General features: G+C 40.3%; 2 protein-coding genes across 2 annotated transcripts in view; both read right to left on the reverse strand.

Moving 5' to 3' along the window:
- LOC124008866 (zinc finger protein 250-like) overlaps nucleotides 1-15338 on the reverse strand; it is a 69687-nt gene that overhangs the window by 33164 nt on the left and 21185 nt on the right. The window lies entirely within an intron of this gene.
- LOC124007931 (zinc finger protein 84-like) lies at nucleotides 1843-5182 on the reverse strand. The gene is made up of 2 exons (XM_046318813.1): nucleotides 4928-5182; nucleotides 1843-3122 (listed from the first exon to the last, which is right to left on the reverse strand). The coding sequence occupies exons 1-2, from the start codon at nucleotides 5091-5093 to the stop codon at nucleotides 2209-2211; spliced, it is 1080 nt and encodes a 359-aa protein (XP_046174769.1). The 5' UTR covers nucleotides 5094-5182; the 3' UTR covers nucleotides 1843-2208.

Below are 15338 nucleotides of genomic sequence, written 5' to 3' on the forward strand. Positions count from 1 at the left end.
ATTTTATTCTGTGCGAGACATAAATATTCCAAACATAGTCTGGAACAGTTGTGGGATGATAGATCCCAAATTAATACAACGACTTGTGGCTGACACAACAGATCAGAACATTTAGCTTAAACTGTTTAATAAACTATCAGGCTATTTCTTCCCATTATAAGTGCTGCAATGCACACATGGTATCAGGCTATTGCTTCCCATTATAAGTGCTGCAATGCACACATGGTATCAGGCTATTGCTTCCCATTATAAGTGCTGCAATGCACACATGGTATCAGGCTATTGCTTCCCATTATAAGTGCTGCAATGCACACATGGTATCAGGCTATTGCTTCCCATTATAAGTGCTGCAATGCACACATGGTATCAGGCTATTTCTTCCCATTATAAGTGCTGCAATGCACACATGGTATCAGGCTATTGCTTCCCATTATAAGTGCTGCAATGCACACATGGTATCAGGCTATTGCTTCCCATTATAAGTGCTGAAATGCACACATGGTATCAGGCTATTGCTTCCCATTATAAGTGCTGAAATGCACACATGGTATCAGGCTATTGCTTCCCATTATAAGTGCTGAAATGCACACATGGTATCAGGCTATTGCTTCCCATTATAAGTGCTGCAATGCACACATGGTATTAGGCTATTTCTTCCCATTATAAGTGCTGCAATGCACACATGGTATCAGGCTATTGCTTCCCATTATAAGTGCTGCAATGCACACATGGTATCAGGCTATTGCTTCCCATTATAAGTGCTGCAATGCACACATGGCAGTAAGCTATAAGCGCGAATGTTCCATTAGTGGAAAACACCATTATCAAAAGTGACCGCAAATGCAATTATGCATGTAATACTTTTATTATAAAGGTGCATTTTTAATGGTGAAAATGATCTTCCGCAAACTTGAAACTCACGCGCTGCTTATGTATGCCAGTTAGGCTTTACTTCCCTTGGAAAGTAGATTGTGCTTAATTTTAATTAGTTATTTGGCCACTTTAGTTGTGATTACAAACCTTATTAAAACATATAGGCCTATGGGCTAGGCTACATGAGGTTGTGTGACTATTATTGAACAAGTCGCAAAAGAAAGGCATTGTTTCTTATGCTGGGCGTCATTCACAAGTGTTAGGCTAATTTTGTCACCCATCAGACTATTCTTGATTTGATCTTGTCTTTGCATATACTAAGTAATATGTGTGACATTTGTTTTGATTTAGAATGGACCATTAACATGCACCTGTATCGAAACAGGGGCAGCTGGAAAAATGACATGTCATCTATGCCCTTAAATAGCAGGGGTTTATGTTCATATGCCCTTAAATAGCGAGGGGTTTATGTTCATGGCAACCAGGTAGAAAGTTAAAAAAATAAATATAGTAGGCCTATCCTATTTGAAAGCTGATGGGATCCTCCTCTTTTTAGTAGAGGCAATCACACCGTTTTCTCCCGCAATTACTTAGCTTATTGACATATTGCGCAACATGGGCTCTCGTGAAGTGTTTGATTCGATTTTCGATTACATTTGCATTGATGTCATGGTGATTAGAGGGACAATAGAGTACTTGAGTACCCGGCAGTTAGCAAGTTTGGTAGGCTACTAATAACTATCAGCAGCATCAGAGCTTGGAGAAGCCTAATTACCGTGACTAAGCGGTCAGGTGGAATTTGACTGCCTTCGTGACTCGTGACTGTTGGTGTGGCGGTAATATGGTCGCTATAACAACCCTACTACACATAACCAGATATTCCTGTTTCTAATGACGTGAAAACATCAAGACTTTGAACAGCAGATCTGTGAGATTCCCATAATACAGGCACTACTGTTTGTTCATTATCAAATGTTTTAATTGACATCAAACTTTATTTACACAAAACATTTTACTAAAGTAAATCCATCATGTATCTATTTATCTGAAACCCACAGCAGGAATGATCCAGAGTAGCTTTGCTGTCCTAAGAGTGTTGTTCACATCCTGCCTTTTAATCCCCATCTTCTGATAGGAGATCTTTGTCCTGTCTTTCTTTGCTGTCCTAAGAGTGTTGTTCACATCCTGCCTTTTAATCCCCATCTTCTGATAGGGGATCTTTGTCCTAATTTTATTTCTCCTTTGCGTTTTCATTCTGTTTTTCACATGCGTCAGCAGGTTTACCTTCTGAATTAATATATTTTTTTACCACAGACCATGTAAGTAGCCATGTGATTACTCTCCTGTGTGAGTCCGTATATGTGCAGTTAGGTGCTCTTTGCGAATGAAGCCTTTACCACAGTAACCACAGCTAAATGGTTTCTTTCCTGTGTGCGTCAGGATATGTCTCCTTAGGTCCCCCTTCTGAATAAAGCTCTTCCCACAGTAACCACAGGTAAATGGTTTCTCTCCTGTGTGGATTCTCATGTGAGTGGACAGATGTCCTTTTTGTTTGAAGGTCTTGCCACAAAAGGGGCAGGTGCAGGGTTTCCCACCATCACAGAGTCGGACATGGGCCTTCAGTTTACAGGTGGAGTTGTAGCGTTTTTTGCAGAAGCTGCATTCGCAGGGTCTCTTCTTGGGGAGAGTCACATGCCTCTGCAGGTCAGCTTTCAGAGCAAACATTTCACCACAGTCACGGCAGTGGTGAGTTATTCTAGATGTGGTGCTGAGTTTGGAAGAGTTTTCCCCGAATGGTGGGTTGAGATCAAATGGTAGACTGCTGTCAAGTCCTACTGGGTCGCTGCGTATGGCTGAACTGTGGCTGTAGGCATCGTTCTGATTATCTGGAGGGTAACAGGGAATGTCCAGACCCCTTAGGTGGGTCACAGTGCCAAAAGGTTTAGGATCCACTGGTTCAGATTCACGCTCTCTGTTATCCACAGTCTGGTTTTGGGAAAGAGTCAAGGATGGAAGTGGGTCCTTCTGATCACATTCATTTTTCAAACAGGAAGTAGTGAATATGGAGTAATTCATATCAAAGAGCCCTTGAAGCTGCTCTTCCTCCTCACTGGTCCTGAGTTCCTCCTGTTCCTCTTTAATCAGTGTGATCTCTGGGTCCTTCTGTCCCAGACTGGGGCTCCACTCCTGCTCACAATGCTGCTGCTCAGGGGGAACGTCCTCTTCAGAGACAGACAGCTGCAGTGAGTCTGGCGGGAAGGAGAGGAGGAGCAGAGGTCATCTATACAGTAGCAACGGTAGTTAAAATTGATAAAAGGTCAAAAATTCCTCGTAAACAATTGTGTAATAAGAAAATCCATGGAATTCAGACATTTTGGTGGGACTTCATGCATTTAATTAAATGTCAAATATAAAAATGCTTCTTCTTTGAAATGATACATTCCAAGATTTCTAAACCACATAATGGTGGTCAACTATATTTATTATACATTTATTAACGTTTGAACTACGGATTAAAGCACACAAAGAAAAATCACACAGTTACACAGGTCAAACACAGGTACGAGGTAGGCATTAAAGAATGGACATTTTTACAGTTAGGACTGATACAGTAAGTGACGACGTAATCGGAGGTACACTCCACCCGCACTCAAACACAACTGACGTGTATATGGTGGAGTTGATTTCTCTCAGCTAGCCATTTCAAATTGCATGACACAGACCACAATTTAATCATACATATACATTGTTTATTGGTTCATTTTATCTTAACGGCTACACAGCTTAAAGCCGAATTGCCGTATATATTATTTATAAAGATAAATAAATGGAGAGAGCAATTAGTTGTTTAGTTAGCTAGGTAGATAAATGAACGTTAGAAACATTAAAAAACAATGTATTACATTTGTTTTTGTTAAATGGTGATCTCTATTTGCCTAACCAGTTTACTAATTGAGCAGAATTATATACCTACCAGTAGATTTACATACTTTATTAGATTTTACCTTTATTTAACTAGGCAAGTCAGTTAAGAACAAATTATTATTTTACAAGGACTGCCTACCCCGGCCAAACCCGGACAATGCTGGGCCAATTGTGCGCCGCCCTATGGGATTCCCAATCACGGCCGGGTTGTGATACAGCCTAGAATCGAACCAGCTAGTTTAGCCTACTCAAACACCTGGCTCAAACAGAGGGATGCTATGTTAGCTAGCTGGCTATCCAACACTGGAACTCTTCCAAGTCCAGGTAAGCTTTTGGTTTTACGAATGTATTGCCACCGGGGCCCGCCGGAGTAACTGCTAAAAATGCTTAATGACTGTACACTGTATTGCATGATGGTAGCAGGTTTACTAACGTGTTAGTTATATTAGTAATGTTGACAATGGCGTTATAATAAGGTGACAACGGACGAAGGCTGTGTGTAGAGGCTATGATATGATGGTTTGGCTTGGAAAGGTTTTTTCACCTGGTCATAGACAGCTGGTGTTGTGCATTGAAGTCCACAAGCGAAGGGAAAAGGTGAGAGGAGGAGAGCTCCTAGTTGCGAGAAGGAAATACCACGAGCTGTTTGTATGTGGCTGTTATGAGAGTAAACAGTGTTTGTGTGTGATCAAAAGTGTATTCATTCCGCCGACTCCGTTGAAAAACGTTTCTTAAATGGAAACAAACGGAACAAGGATAAACTTAAATTTGTCCAATAGAAACTCTCGTTTTCAACTGTTGGACTAATGATTACGCCCTAGATAAGGTAGATGCAGGCAAGGTGGTATTTTATTTTATGTGTCGCCTCAATTTTTCTCTCTAGATCTGTGTGCACCTATTTTTGTCAACTTTCTTTCATTCATGGGCTAGGTTGTAGCAACCTCGTGACGGGTATTAGGTGACATTTGAGTATTATGTAGTAGCTTAAACATATCGATCTTACATTGAGCTGGGTGAATGGAATATGAATGAGTCATCCACTATGCTGTATCAGAAATAAGCCAATGCGCAGAAATCAAATGATCGTCCTACCTCATCTTAAATGGCACCGACAGCCACCGAGTCTTACCTATTCTACATAGTGGTACCTCCGGTGTGATCCGCAGCAGTCTCCGTAGCCGATCATTCTCCTCCTGGTACTCCACTACCGTTTTCTCAACTGCCCCGAAAATCTCCACAGCAGCCGCCGTTAAACGATCATTCAAAAACACACGCAACAATTGTAGTTCAGACATTTTCAGACAAATGAGCTTTGTATAGCCAATTCAGTTCAGTCAGTATGTGTTTCTATACTTGAAAATGTAAACTCGTTTCCAATCCTACTTCCGTGTTTAAGTCAAGGAATCTTTAAAACTCCTTCGCTCTAGTGGGTGGCAAACTTGGGGACGCACAACAGCGCCGCCAGCTGGATGGGAGTTTAATACTGTGCAAAACAGCCTACAGACTAGTGGTAAAGAGAAACGATAACTACATGTTGACAGACAGTGGTGTTCATAAGTATAGGTTGATCTCAATTCATCATGAGGAGTCGTCTGTAATATCATTACTCTATACAGCATTACATCAATAATCATGAATGAGCACCATTATAGGTCAGAATTGATGATAAATAATCTTGGACAAAAATGCAAGGAGATGTTTTCTTGAAAGTATATTTGAAATGTATCAATATTATTTATGTATACAACCACAGGCTTTACTTCGAGGTACAGACAAGTGATAGTGGAAATAGATAACTACATTGGGGGGTTGGGGGGTATTTAGAATACGTAATAGGGTGATCTAAGATGTTCATTTCTTGTATGAACTGAATGGGAAGGCAACACATTGTAACACTCTTGACAACAGCACTTGCTTGGGACTGATGTGACAGCGTGCACAAAACCAGAGAATGCAGTTATCAAGAGGATATTATGAAGAATGATATTGACTTGGGACTGATGTGACAGCGTGCACAAAACCAGAGAATGCAGTTATCAAGAGGATATTATGAAGAATGATATTGACTTGGGACTGGAAAAACACTGTCGTTCACTTAAACAGAGTTTGCATTTATATATATATTTTTAAATGCACTCATCGGGATTCAAATGTATATTGTTATTTCCCCAAATATTCAAACAATACTATGAACGAGCAGCATTTGGTGGAAATGGATGAGAAGACGGGTGGATATGGATGAGAAGACGGGTGGAAATGGATGAGAAGACGGGTGGATATGGATGAGAAGACGGGTGGATATGGATGAGAAGACGGGTGGAAATGGATGAGAAGACGGGTGGATATGGATGAGAAGACGGGTGGAAATGGATGAGAAGACGGGTGGAAATGGATGAGAAGACGGGTGGAAATGGATGAGAAGACGGGTGGAAATGGATGAGAAGACGGGTGGAAAGAAAGATTTCTTTAAATGTATGTAACATCAGTCAGAACATTCTGTCATCACCCCTGAGAGACTTCAAAAGCAAACAACACATTCCCAATGACGTGAAAACATCTGCAGACTCTGAACAACAGACCTGTGAGCTTCCTACAATATTGTGCCACAGTGATGTTGTCATAAGCGGTCAAATCATACTCATACTCAAAATGAACTTTTTGTTATTGTTGAATGTTGTTGACGTTATTGACATTTGTATTCCGATACCCATCTCTTTTTTTTTTTACTCATCTTATTTTATTCTATTGAAATAAATAGAAATTAGCTGAAACATTTTTATGTAATTAATTTCATTATTCTTTTGGCCAAATTTCATATACACAAATGTAAATTTACAAACAGAAAACCACATTTTCGTACCCTACAAAAATAAATGTAACTGTATTTTAAGACGGTTAAATGCTCTACTAACAAAAAAGCTGTTAGAATTGTAAGTATATGCATGTCCCTTAAGGTTCTTGTGTAATTGTAATGTGATATTGTACCCCTTAGCTCGATTGTCTATTGTTTGTAATCTATGTATGCTTGTGTTCCCTCGTGTGCTTTATGTATTGATTTGATATTAATAAAATAAAATAAAAATACAAAAAAAAGAGAGAAGAAAAAAAAAGGACCCGCCTGGTGCCCAAATTGATGACGTGTTTTTCGCACAGCTGAGAGTCGCGTTGAGACGAATGGATCTGGATCAGTATGTAAAGTCGGTTGTCCTGATGAGCCCAACCTATCTAGCTATAGTTTATGCTGGCTAGCTGACAGCAGCATGGCGCTAGTTAAAACTTGGTTATTACGATGGGCGAGGAAGAAATAACTTGTAGTATTTTATTTTATTTCACCTTTATTTAACCAGGTAGGCAAGTTGCGAACAAGTTCTAGTTTACAATTGCGACCTGGCCAAGATAAAACAAAGCAGTTCGACAGATACAACAACACAAGAGTTACACATGGAGTAAAAACAAACGTACAGTCAATAATACAATATAAAAATAAGTCTATATACAATGTGAGCAAATGCGGTGAGATAAGGGAGGTAAAGGCAAAAAAAAGGCCATGGTGGCGAAGTAAATACAAGAGGTAGTATTGGTCACTATGTGGATGACACCGTGACAATTAGATAACATTATGACAAGCCGGTGCGAATGATCAGTACAACAGCGTTATATTAAGGTGGTTGCCAACTTGAGTTGATTCCCACCGAAAAACAAAACAATTACTCCGATATAAACTGAATGATTCTGAACACTTTCCCAAGTCCTGACTTCGGCAGACAGGTTTCAAATTCAAAAAGTTTCTAGCCACAAGCATAAACTAGCTAGCTGGGAAGGGCTCATCAGGAGGACTGACTGAACTGAATCCGTTCATCTCCACTCGATTCGACTCGTGTTGCATGACGTCATCAATTTGGGCACCAGGCGTGTCCCCATAGCCTCTTCCAGACACATGTTTAATTTGATGTAGCAACTTACATTGCTACATCAAACGTGTCTAACAAAACAAAACACAGGTATTAACAAGAAATTACTAAAACATACAAAAAATATATAAAAATAATAAATAAACAATTATAGTGCAATTGTATTCACTCTAAAAAAATGTTTTATAAAGATTTAGGAAGATGTTATTCTTATTGTTATTCACTAGGGATAAAGTCTTAACCAGATAATTCAATTAAATAAAAAAAACTGTATTTTTGGTATAGAATTCTGGAATTTTTGTTTATGTATGAAGTATTTGGAAACAATAATTTAAAAAATCACAATTTCAATGGTCCTGTTATCATTGCAACAGAAACATATTATATCCTTCATGTCAAAAACATAGGCAGTGTTCATAATGGTAAATAAGTATTTAGCAAGGTTTTCCCAAAATTCAGACACAAATTTATATTCAAAGAACAAGTGAGTTAGATTCTCAACCTCTTTTTCACAGAAAACGCAGATATCACTAAACGAATGTTAGAGTTTATGTGACGGCCCTACATACATCCTGTTTGAGTCTCATTTATAATGGTATCTATTCCTTTCTTTAATCTTTTGGCATAAACCAGAGCAATCCATTTGTAATGTTTAATAAAGTAATTGGTCTCCAATTGTCAATGAGAGAAAGGTCTTTATCGGGCGTCGGAATCAATGAAATAAAGCCCTGTTTCATAGTGGAGACCATTTCACCCTTTTCTATGCAATCTTGAAACATTACATTAAAAATATAGTGTGTTCTAGTAACTTCCAAAACTGTCTATAGAATTCAACTGACAGGCCATCAGGGCCAGGTGATTTCCCTTTTTTCATTGAATTCAGAGCCTCTCTAATTTCTTCGATTGACACAGAGGTGAATCGCAAACTGAGTGGCAATCATCCTCAATTACAGGGACATAATTCTGAATGTGGCCAATCATCTTCCTGAAATTGTGAGTTGTAAAGGTTTTCATAAAAGGAAATGACAAATATACATATTGTAATGGGGTCTTTGAATAACACATCATTCATTTTGAGTTATAGATTTTCTTTTTGTAGTTTCTCTTTTCAAGTGCAAAAAATGTAACGAGTGTTTCCTTCCCCCTCTTCAATCCATTTTGCTCTTGATTAGACAAAGGCACCCTCTGCCAGGTCTGTGTAAAGCTGTTCGAAAGATAAAAAATTAGCAGAGGATGGTTTCGATCCATCGACCTCTGGTTATGGGCCCAGCACGCTTCCGCTGCGCCACTCTGCTATACAGACGAATACGACTTGTGCAGTTTGAACTACTCCAGGAAATGACGTTGCAGACTAGCTCTATGCTGCCCCCTTTCATTGGGTAACTCCAGTTGAAGGCCGACCGGGGTACTGCAGGCTGTCATTAGCACAACACAGAACAAAAATATAAAACGCAACATGCAACAATTTCTAAGATTATACTAAAATACAGTTCATATAAAGAAATCAGTCAATTGAAATAATTAATTAGGTCCTAATCTATGGATTTCACATGACTGGGAATACAGATATGCATCTGTTGATCACAGCTATCTTAAAAAGAAAACATATATATATCAAATGTAACATTTATTTAACTAGGCAAGTCAGTTAAAAACAAATTCTTATTTACAATGACGGCCTACCCCAACCAAACCCGGATGACGTTGGGCCAGTTGTGCGACCGCCCTATGGGTTACAGCCTGGATTTGAACCAGGTACTTGAACTGAGATGCAGTGTCTTACACCACCGTGTCACTCAGGAGGCCCAAAGGGTAGGGGCGTGGATCAGAAAACCATTCAGTACCTGGTGTGACCACCATTTGATTCCATATGTGTTATTTCCTAGTTTTGACATCTTCACTATTATTCTACAATGTAGAAAATAGTAAAAAATCAAGAAAAACCCTGGAATGTGTAGGTTTGTCCAAGCTTTTGACTGGTACTGATACCTGTATGCACTTGTGATAAAACGTAATCTTTTTTTATAAACTATTGATCCTTTGTGGGTAAATTATGCTCTCCGGTATATTTTTAACGTTGACAGTGGGCTCCTGTGGTTGGATAAAAACCTATAATAATACATTTAAAAAATATCATTTTTTCATCTTGGGCGTCTGACTCAAACAAATGACCAGTCACATGTATTTAATACGCAGTTTTTGTATTGTAATTTTGCATTAATCGGTTACCCACATGGGCCACCTACCTCCTCTCCTCCCCCATCTGATGATGAGCAGAGCACAGCAGCAGCCTGTCTACACCCAGAGAACCACAGTATGAGTCATAAAACCCATCAAATCTAGCGGTCAAACAAGGAAATGGTTCCAACCGTTTTACCAACATTCATTTTCCCCATAGGGTGATTTTAGAAACACTTCAAATACGGGCTGTGTTTTGTGTAGGCTTACCCTGACATTATGTTTTGTGTAGGCTCACCCTGGCATGATGTTTTGTGTAGGCTTACCCTGGCATTATGTTTTGTGTAGGCTCACCCTGGCATGATGTTTTGTGTAGGCTTACCCCGGCATGATGTTTTGGGTAGGCTCACCCTGGCATGATGTTTTGTGTAGGCTTACCCTGGCATGATGTTTTGTGTAGGCTTACCCTGGCATGATGTTTTGATAACTGTGCAAATCTCTCTGGGACAAGGTACTTTAATCAACATATTTGTCTGTATTTACCCAAAATACTTTGTACTTTACTATTTATATTACTATTATATACATTTTCACTGACACCAAAAAAGGTACTCGTTACATTTTGAATACTTAGCAGGACAGGGAAATTCACGCACTTATCAAAAGAACATCCCTGGTCATCCCGACTGTCTCTGATCTGGCGGACTCACTAAACAGATAACATCCCTGGTCATCCCTACTGTCTCTGACCTGGCGGACTGCCTAGAAGGCCAGCGTCCAGGACTCGCCTCTTCACTATTGTCGTTGAGACGGTTGTTTTGAGGGTACTATTTAATAAATCTGCCAGTTGAGGACTTGTGAGGTGTCTGTTTCTCAAACTAGACACTAATGTACTTGTCCTCTTGCTCAGTTGTGCACCGGGCGTCCCATTCCTCTTTCTATTCTGGTTATAGCCAGTTTGCGCTGTTCTGTGAAGGGAGTAGTACACAGCGTTGTACGAGATCTTCAGTTCCTTGGCAATTTCTCGCATGGAAAAGCCTTCATTTCTCAGAACAAGAATAGACTGATGGGTTTCAGAAGAAAGTTCTTTGTTTCTTGCCATTTTGAGCCTGTAATCGAACCCACAAATGCTGATGCTCCAGATACTCAACTAGTCTAAAGAAGGCCAGTTGTATTGCTTCTTTATTTAAATAGCACAAGAGTTTTCAGCTGTTCTAACATAATTGCAAAATGGTTTTCTAATGATCAATTAGCTTTTTAAAATGATAAACTTGGATTAGCTGACACAACGTGCCATTGGAACACAGGAGTGATGGTTGCTGATAATGGGCCTCTGTACGCCTATGTAGATATTCCATAAAAAAATCTGCTGTTTCCAGCTACAATAGTAATTTACAAATCAAATCAAATCAAATTGTATTTGTCACATACACATGGTTAGCAGATGTTAATGCGAGTGTAGCGAAATGCTTGTGCTTCTAGTTCCGACAATGCAGTGATAACCAACAAGTAATCTAACTAACAATTCCAAAACTACTGTCTTATACACAGTGTAAGGGGATAAGGAACATGTACATAAGGATATATGAATGAGTGATGGTACAGAGCAGCATACAGTAGATGGTATCGAGTACAGTATATACATATGAGATACACTGTCTACACTCTACACTCTATTTCAGTTTTTGTTTCTTTAAGTGTTTTTCTTTCAAAAACAAGAACTTCTAAGTGACCCCAAACTTCTGAACGGTAATGTATACATATACAGTATATATTTACGTAATACTTTTCAGACCCAGTAAACCCCTGCAACACCCTCGGAGAGTCACTGTTAGCCTAAACAGTGTTGAGTGTATTGTGTACAACTATAGCTAGCTATCAGTATCTACATACGAACCTATTCTACATAGTTGTATCTCTGGTGTGATCCCCAGCAGTCTCCGTAGCCGATCATTCTCCTCCTGGTACTCCACTACCGTTTTCTCAACTGCCCCGAAAATCTCTACATCAGCCGCCCGCAACCTTCAACAAGAGACCCAGTTTTTGCACACGGAGTCGAACATTGCACTCCAAAACAACATATTCAGATTATTAGGCTCCTGAGACGCCCTGGGGAGGGGCGTCTCACTTTTTATGTTATGTTTATATTTTTGTTCACTATACTAATGAATAATAACATATATGTCCGAGTGTCCAGCTGGTGAACAGTGTCCGAGTGTCCAGCTGGTGAACAGTGTCCGAGTGTCCAGCTGGTGAACAGTGTCCAGCTGGTGAACAGTGTCCGAGTGTCCAGCTGGTGAACAGTGTCCGAGTGTCCAGCTGGTGAACAGTGTCCGAGTGTCTAGCTGGTGAACAGTGTCCAGCTGGTGAACAGTGTCCAGCTGGTGAACAGTGTCCGAGTGTCCAGCTGGTGAACAGTGTCCAGCTGGTGAACAGTGTCCGAGTGTCTAGCTGGTGAACAGTGTCCGAGTGTCCAGCTGGTGAACAGTGTCCGAGTGTCCAGCTGGTGAACAGTGTCCAGCTGGTGAACAGTGTCCGAGTGTCCAGCTGGTGAACAGTGTCCGAGTGTCCAGCTGGTGAACAGTGTCCGAGTGTCTAGCTGGTGAACAGTGTCCAGCTGGTGAACAGTGTCCAGCTGGTGAACAGTGTCCGAGTGTCCAGCTGGTGAACAGTGTCCAGCTGGTGAACAGTGTCCGAGTGTCTAGCTGGTGAACAGTGTCCGAGTGTCCAGCTGGTGAACAGTGTCCGAGTGTCCAGCTGGTGAACAGTGTCCAGCTGGCGAACAGTGTCCGAGTGTCCAGCTGGTGAACAGTGTCCAGCTGGTGAACAGTGTCCGAGTGTCCAGCTGGTGAACAGTGTCCAGCTGGTGAACAGTGTCCAGCTGGTGAACAGTGTCCTGGTTTCCACAAATCAGGGAATAACTGCACCTTTTGCAGCATATATTATTGATTGCAAACAAATAAATTTGACTCAAAATCACCCTGCGATAAAGATTTACTGTTGCTGCAGCACAGATGTTTAGAAATGTAACTTTTGAACCAACACATCCTTAGGAAACTATGAATTCGTTGATTGAAGTGTTTGTGGCTATGTAACTTGCCTTATAATGTTGTATGTTACTTCTTCATCTTTATTCCATGTATTTGTCTCGCCACTTTTAGGGATTGATAAAGGTGGTATGAACATAATTGAATTTTACACACTGAGGTCACTAAGTCTATCTATTATAAACGTTATGCATTTATACAGTACATGAACATAATTGGAATCTACTGTATATGTCAATGAGACTTGATATGTTTACTTTAGTGTTTGATCTGTCACATCTGCTCCCACTACGCCCTCTGGTGTCCATCTGGTGTCCATCTGGTGCCGTCCTAACATTCTTCTTCCCCTGTATACTCTCTCTCTCTCTCTCTCTCTCTCTCTCTCTCTCTCTCTCTCTCTCTCTCTCTCTCTCTCTCTCTCTCTCTCTCTCTCTATTCAATTCAATTCAAGGGCTTTATTGGCATGGGAAACATGTGTTAACATTGCCAAAGCAAGTGAGGTAGACAACATACAAAGTGAATATCTGTCTGTCTCTCTCTCTCTCTGTCTCTCTCTGTCTCTCTGTCTCTCTCTCTCTCAACAAAATCTATTGTAGTTATTAATCATTCAAACAATTTTTCTGCTCTACTTTTTGTCTTCCTTTAAAAAATTAGCAGAGGATGGTTTCGATCCATCGACCTCTGGGTTATGGGCCCAGCACGCTTCCGCTGCGCCACTCTGCTATACAGAGGAATACGACTTGTGCAGTTTGAACTACTCCAGGAAATTACGTTGCAGACTAGCTCTATGCTGCCCCCTTTCATTGGGTAACTCCAGTTGAAGGCCGACCGGGGTACTGCAGGCTGTCATTAGCACAACACAGAACAAAATATAAAACGCAACATGCAACAATTTCTAAGATTATACTAAAATACAGTTCATATAAAGAAATCAGTCAATTGAAATAATTAATTAGGTCCTAATCTATGGATTTCACATGACTGGGAATACAGATATGCATCTGTTGATCACAGCTATCTTAAAAAGAAAAAGAAAATATATAAAATGTAACATTTATTTAACTAGGAAAGTCAGTTAAGAACAAATTCTTATTTACAATGACGGCCTACCCCAACCAAACCCGGATGACGTTGGGCCAATTGTGCGACCGCCCTATGGGTTACAGCCTGGATTTGAACCAGGTACTTGCACTGAGATGCAGTGCCTTACACCACCGTGTCACTCAGGAGGCCCAAAGGGTAGGGGCGTGGATCAGAAAACCATTCAGTACCTGGTGTGACCACCATTTGATTCCATATGTGTTATTTCCTAGTTTTGACATCTTCACTATTATTCTACAATGTAGAAAATAGTAAAAAATAAAGAAAAACCCTGGAATGTGTAGGTATGTCCAAGCTTTTGACTGGTACTGATACCTGTATGCACTTGTGATAAAACATAATCTTTTTTTATAAACTATTGATCCTTTGTGGGTAAATGATGCTCTCCGGTATATTTTTAACGTTGACAGTGGGCTCCTGTGGTTGGATAAAAACCTATAATAATACATTTAAAAAATATCATTTTTTCATCTGACTCAAACAAATGACCAGTCACATGTATTTAATACGCAGTTTTTGTATTGTAATTTTGTATTAATCAGTTACCCACATGGGCCACCTACCTCCTCTCCTCCCCCATCTGATGATGAGCAGAGCACAGCAGCAGCCTGTCTACACCCAGAGAACCACAGTATGAGTCATAAAACCCATCAAATCTAGCGGTCAAACAAGGAAATGGTTCCAACCGTTTTACCAACATTCATTTTCCCCATAGGGTGATTTTAGAAACACTTCAAATACGGGCTGTGTTTTGTGTAGGCTTACCCTGGCATTATGTTTTGTGTAGGCTCACCCTGGCATGATGTTTTGTGTAGGCTTACCCTGGCATTATGTTTTGTGTAGGCTCACCCTGGCATGATGTTTTGTGTAGGCTTACCCTGGCATGATGTTTTGTGTAGGCTCACCCTGGCATGATGTTTTGTGTAGGCTTACCCTGGCATGATGTTTTGTGTAGGCTTACCCTGGCATGATGTTTTGATAACTGTGCAAATCTCTCTGGGACAAGGTACTTTAATCAACATATTTGTCTGTATTTACCCAAAATACTTTGTACTTTACTATTTATATTACTATTATATACATTTTCACTGACACCAAAAAAGGTACTCGTTACATTTTGAATACTTAGCAGGACAGGGAAATTCACGCACTTATCAAAAGAACATCCCTGGTCATCCCGACTGTCTCTGATCTGGCGGACTCACTAAACAGATAACATCCCTGGTCATCCCTACTGTCTCTGACCTGGCGGACTGCCTAGAAGGCCAGCGTCCAGGACTCGCCTCTTCACTATTGTCGTTGA

The sequence above is a fragment of the Oncorhynchus gorbuscha genome, linkage group LG21 (assembly GCF_021184085.1).
Source record: "Oncorhynchus gorbuscha isolate QuinsamMale2020 ecotype Even-year linkage group LG21, OgorEven_v1.0, whole genome shotgun sequence".
Taxonomy (NCBI): Eukaryota; Metazoa; Chordata; class Actinopteri; order Salmoniformes; family Salmonidae; genus Oncorhynchus; species Oncorhynchus gorbuscha.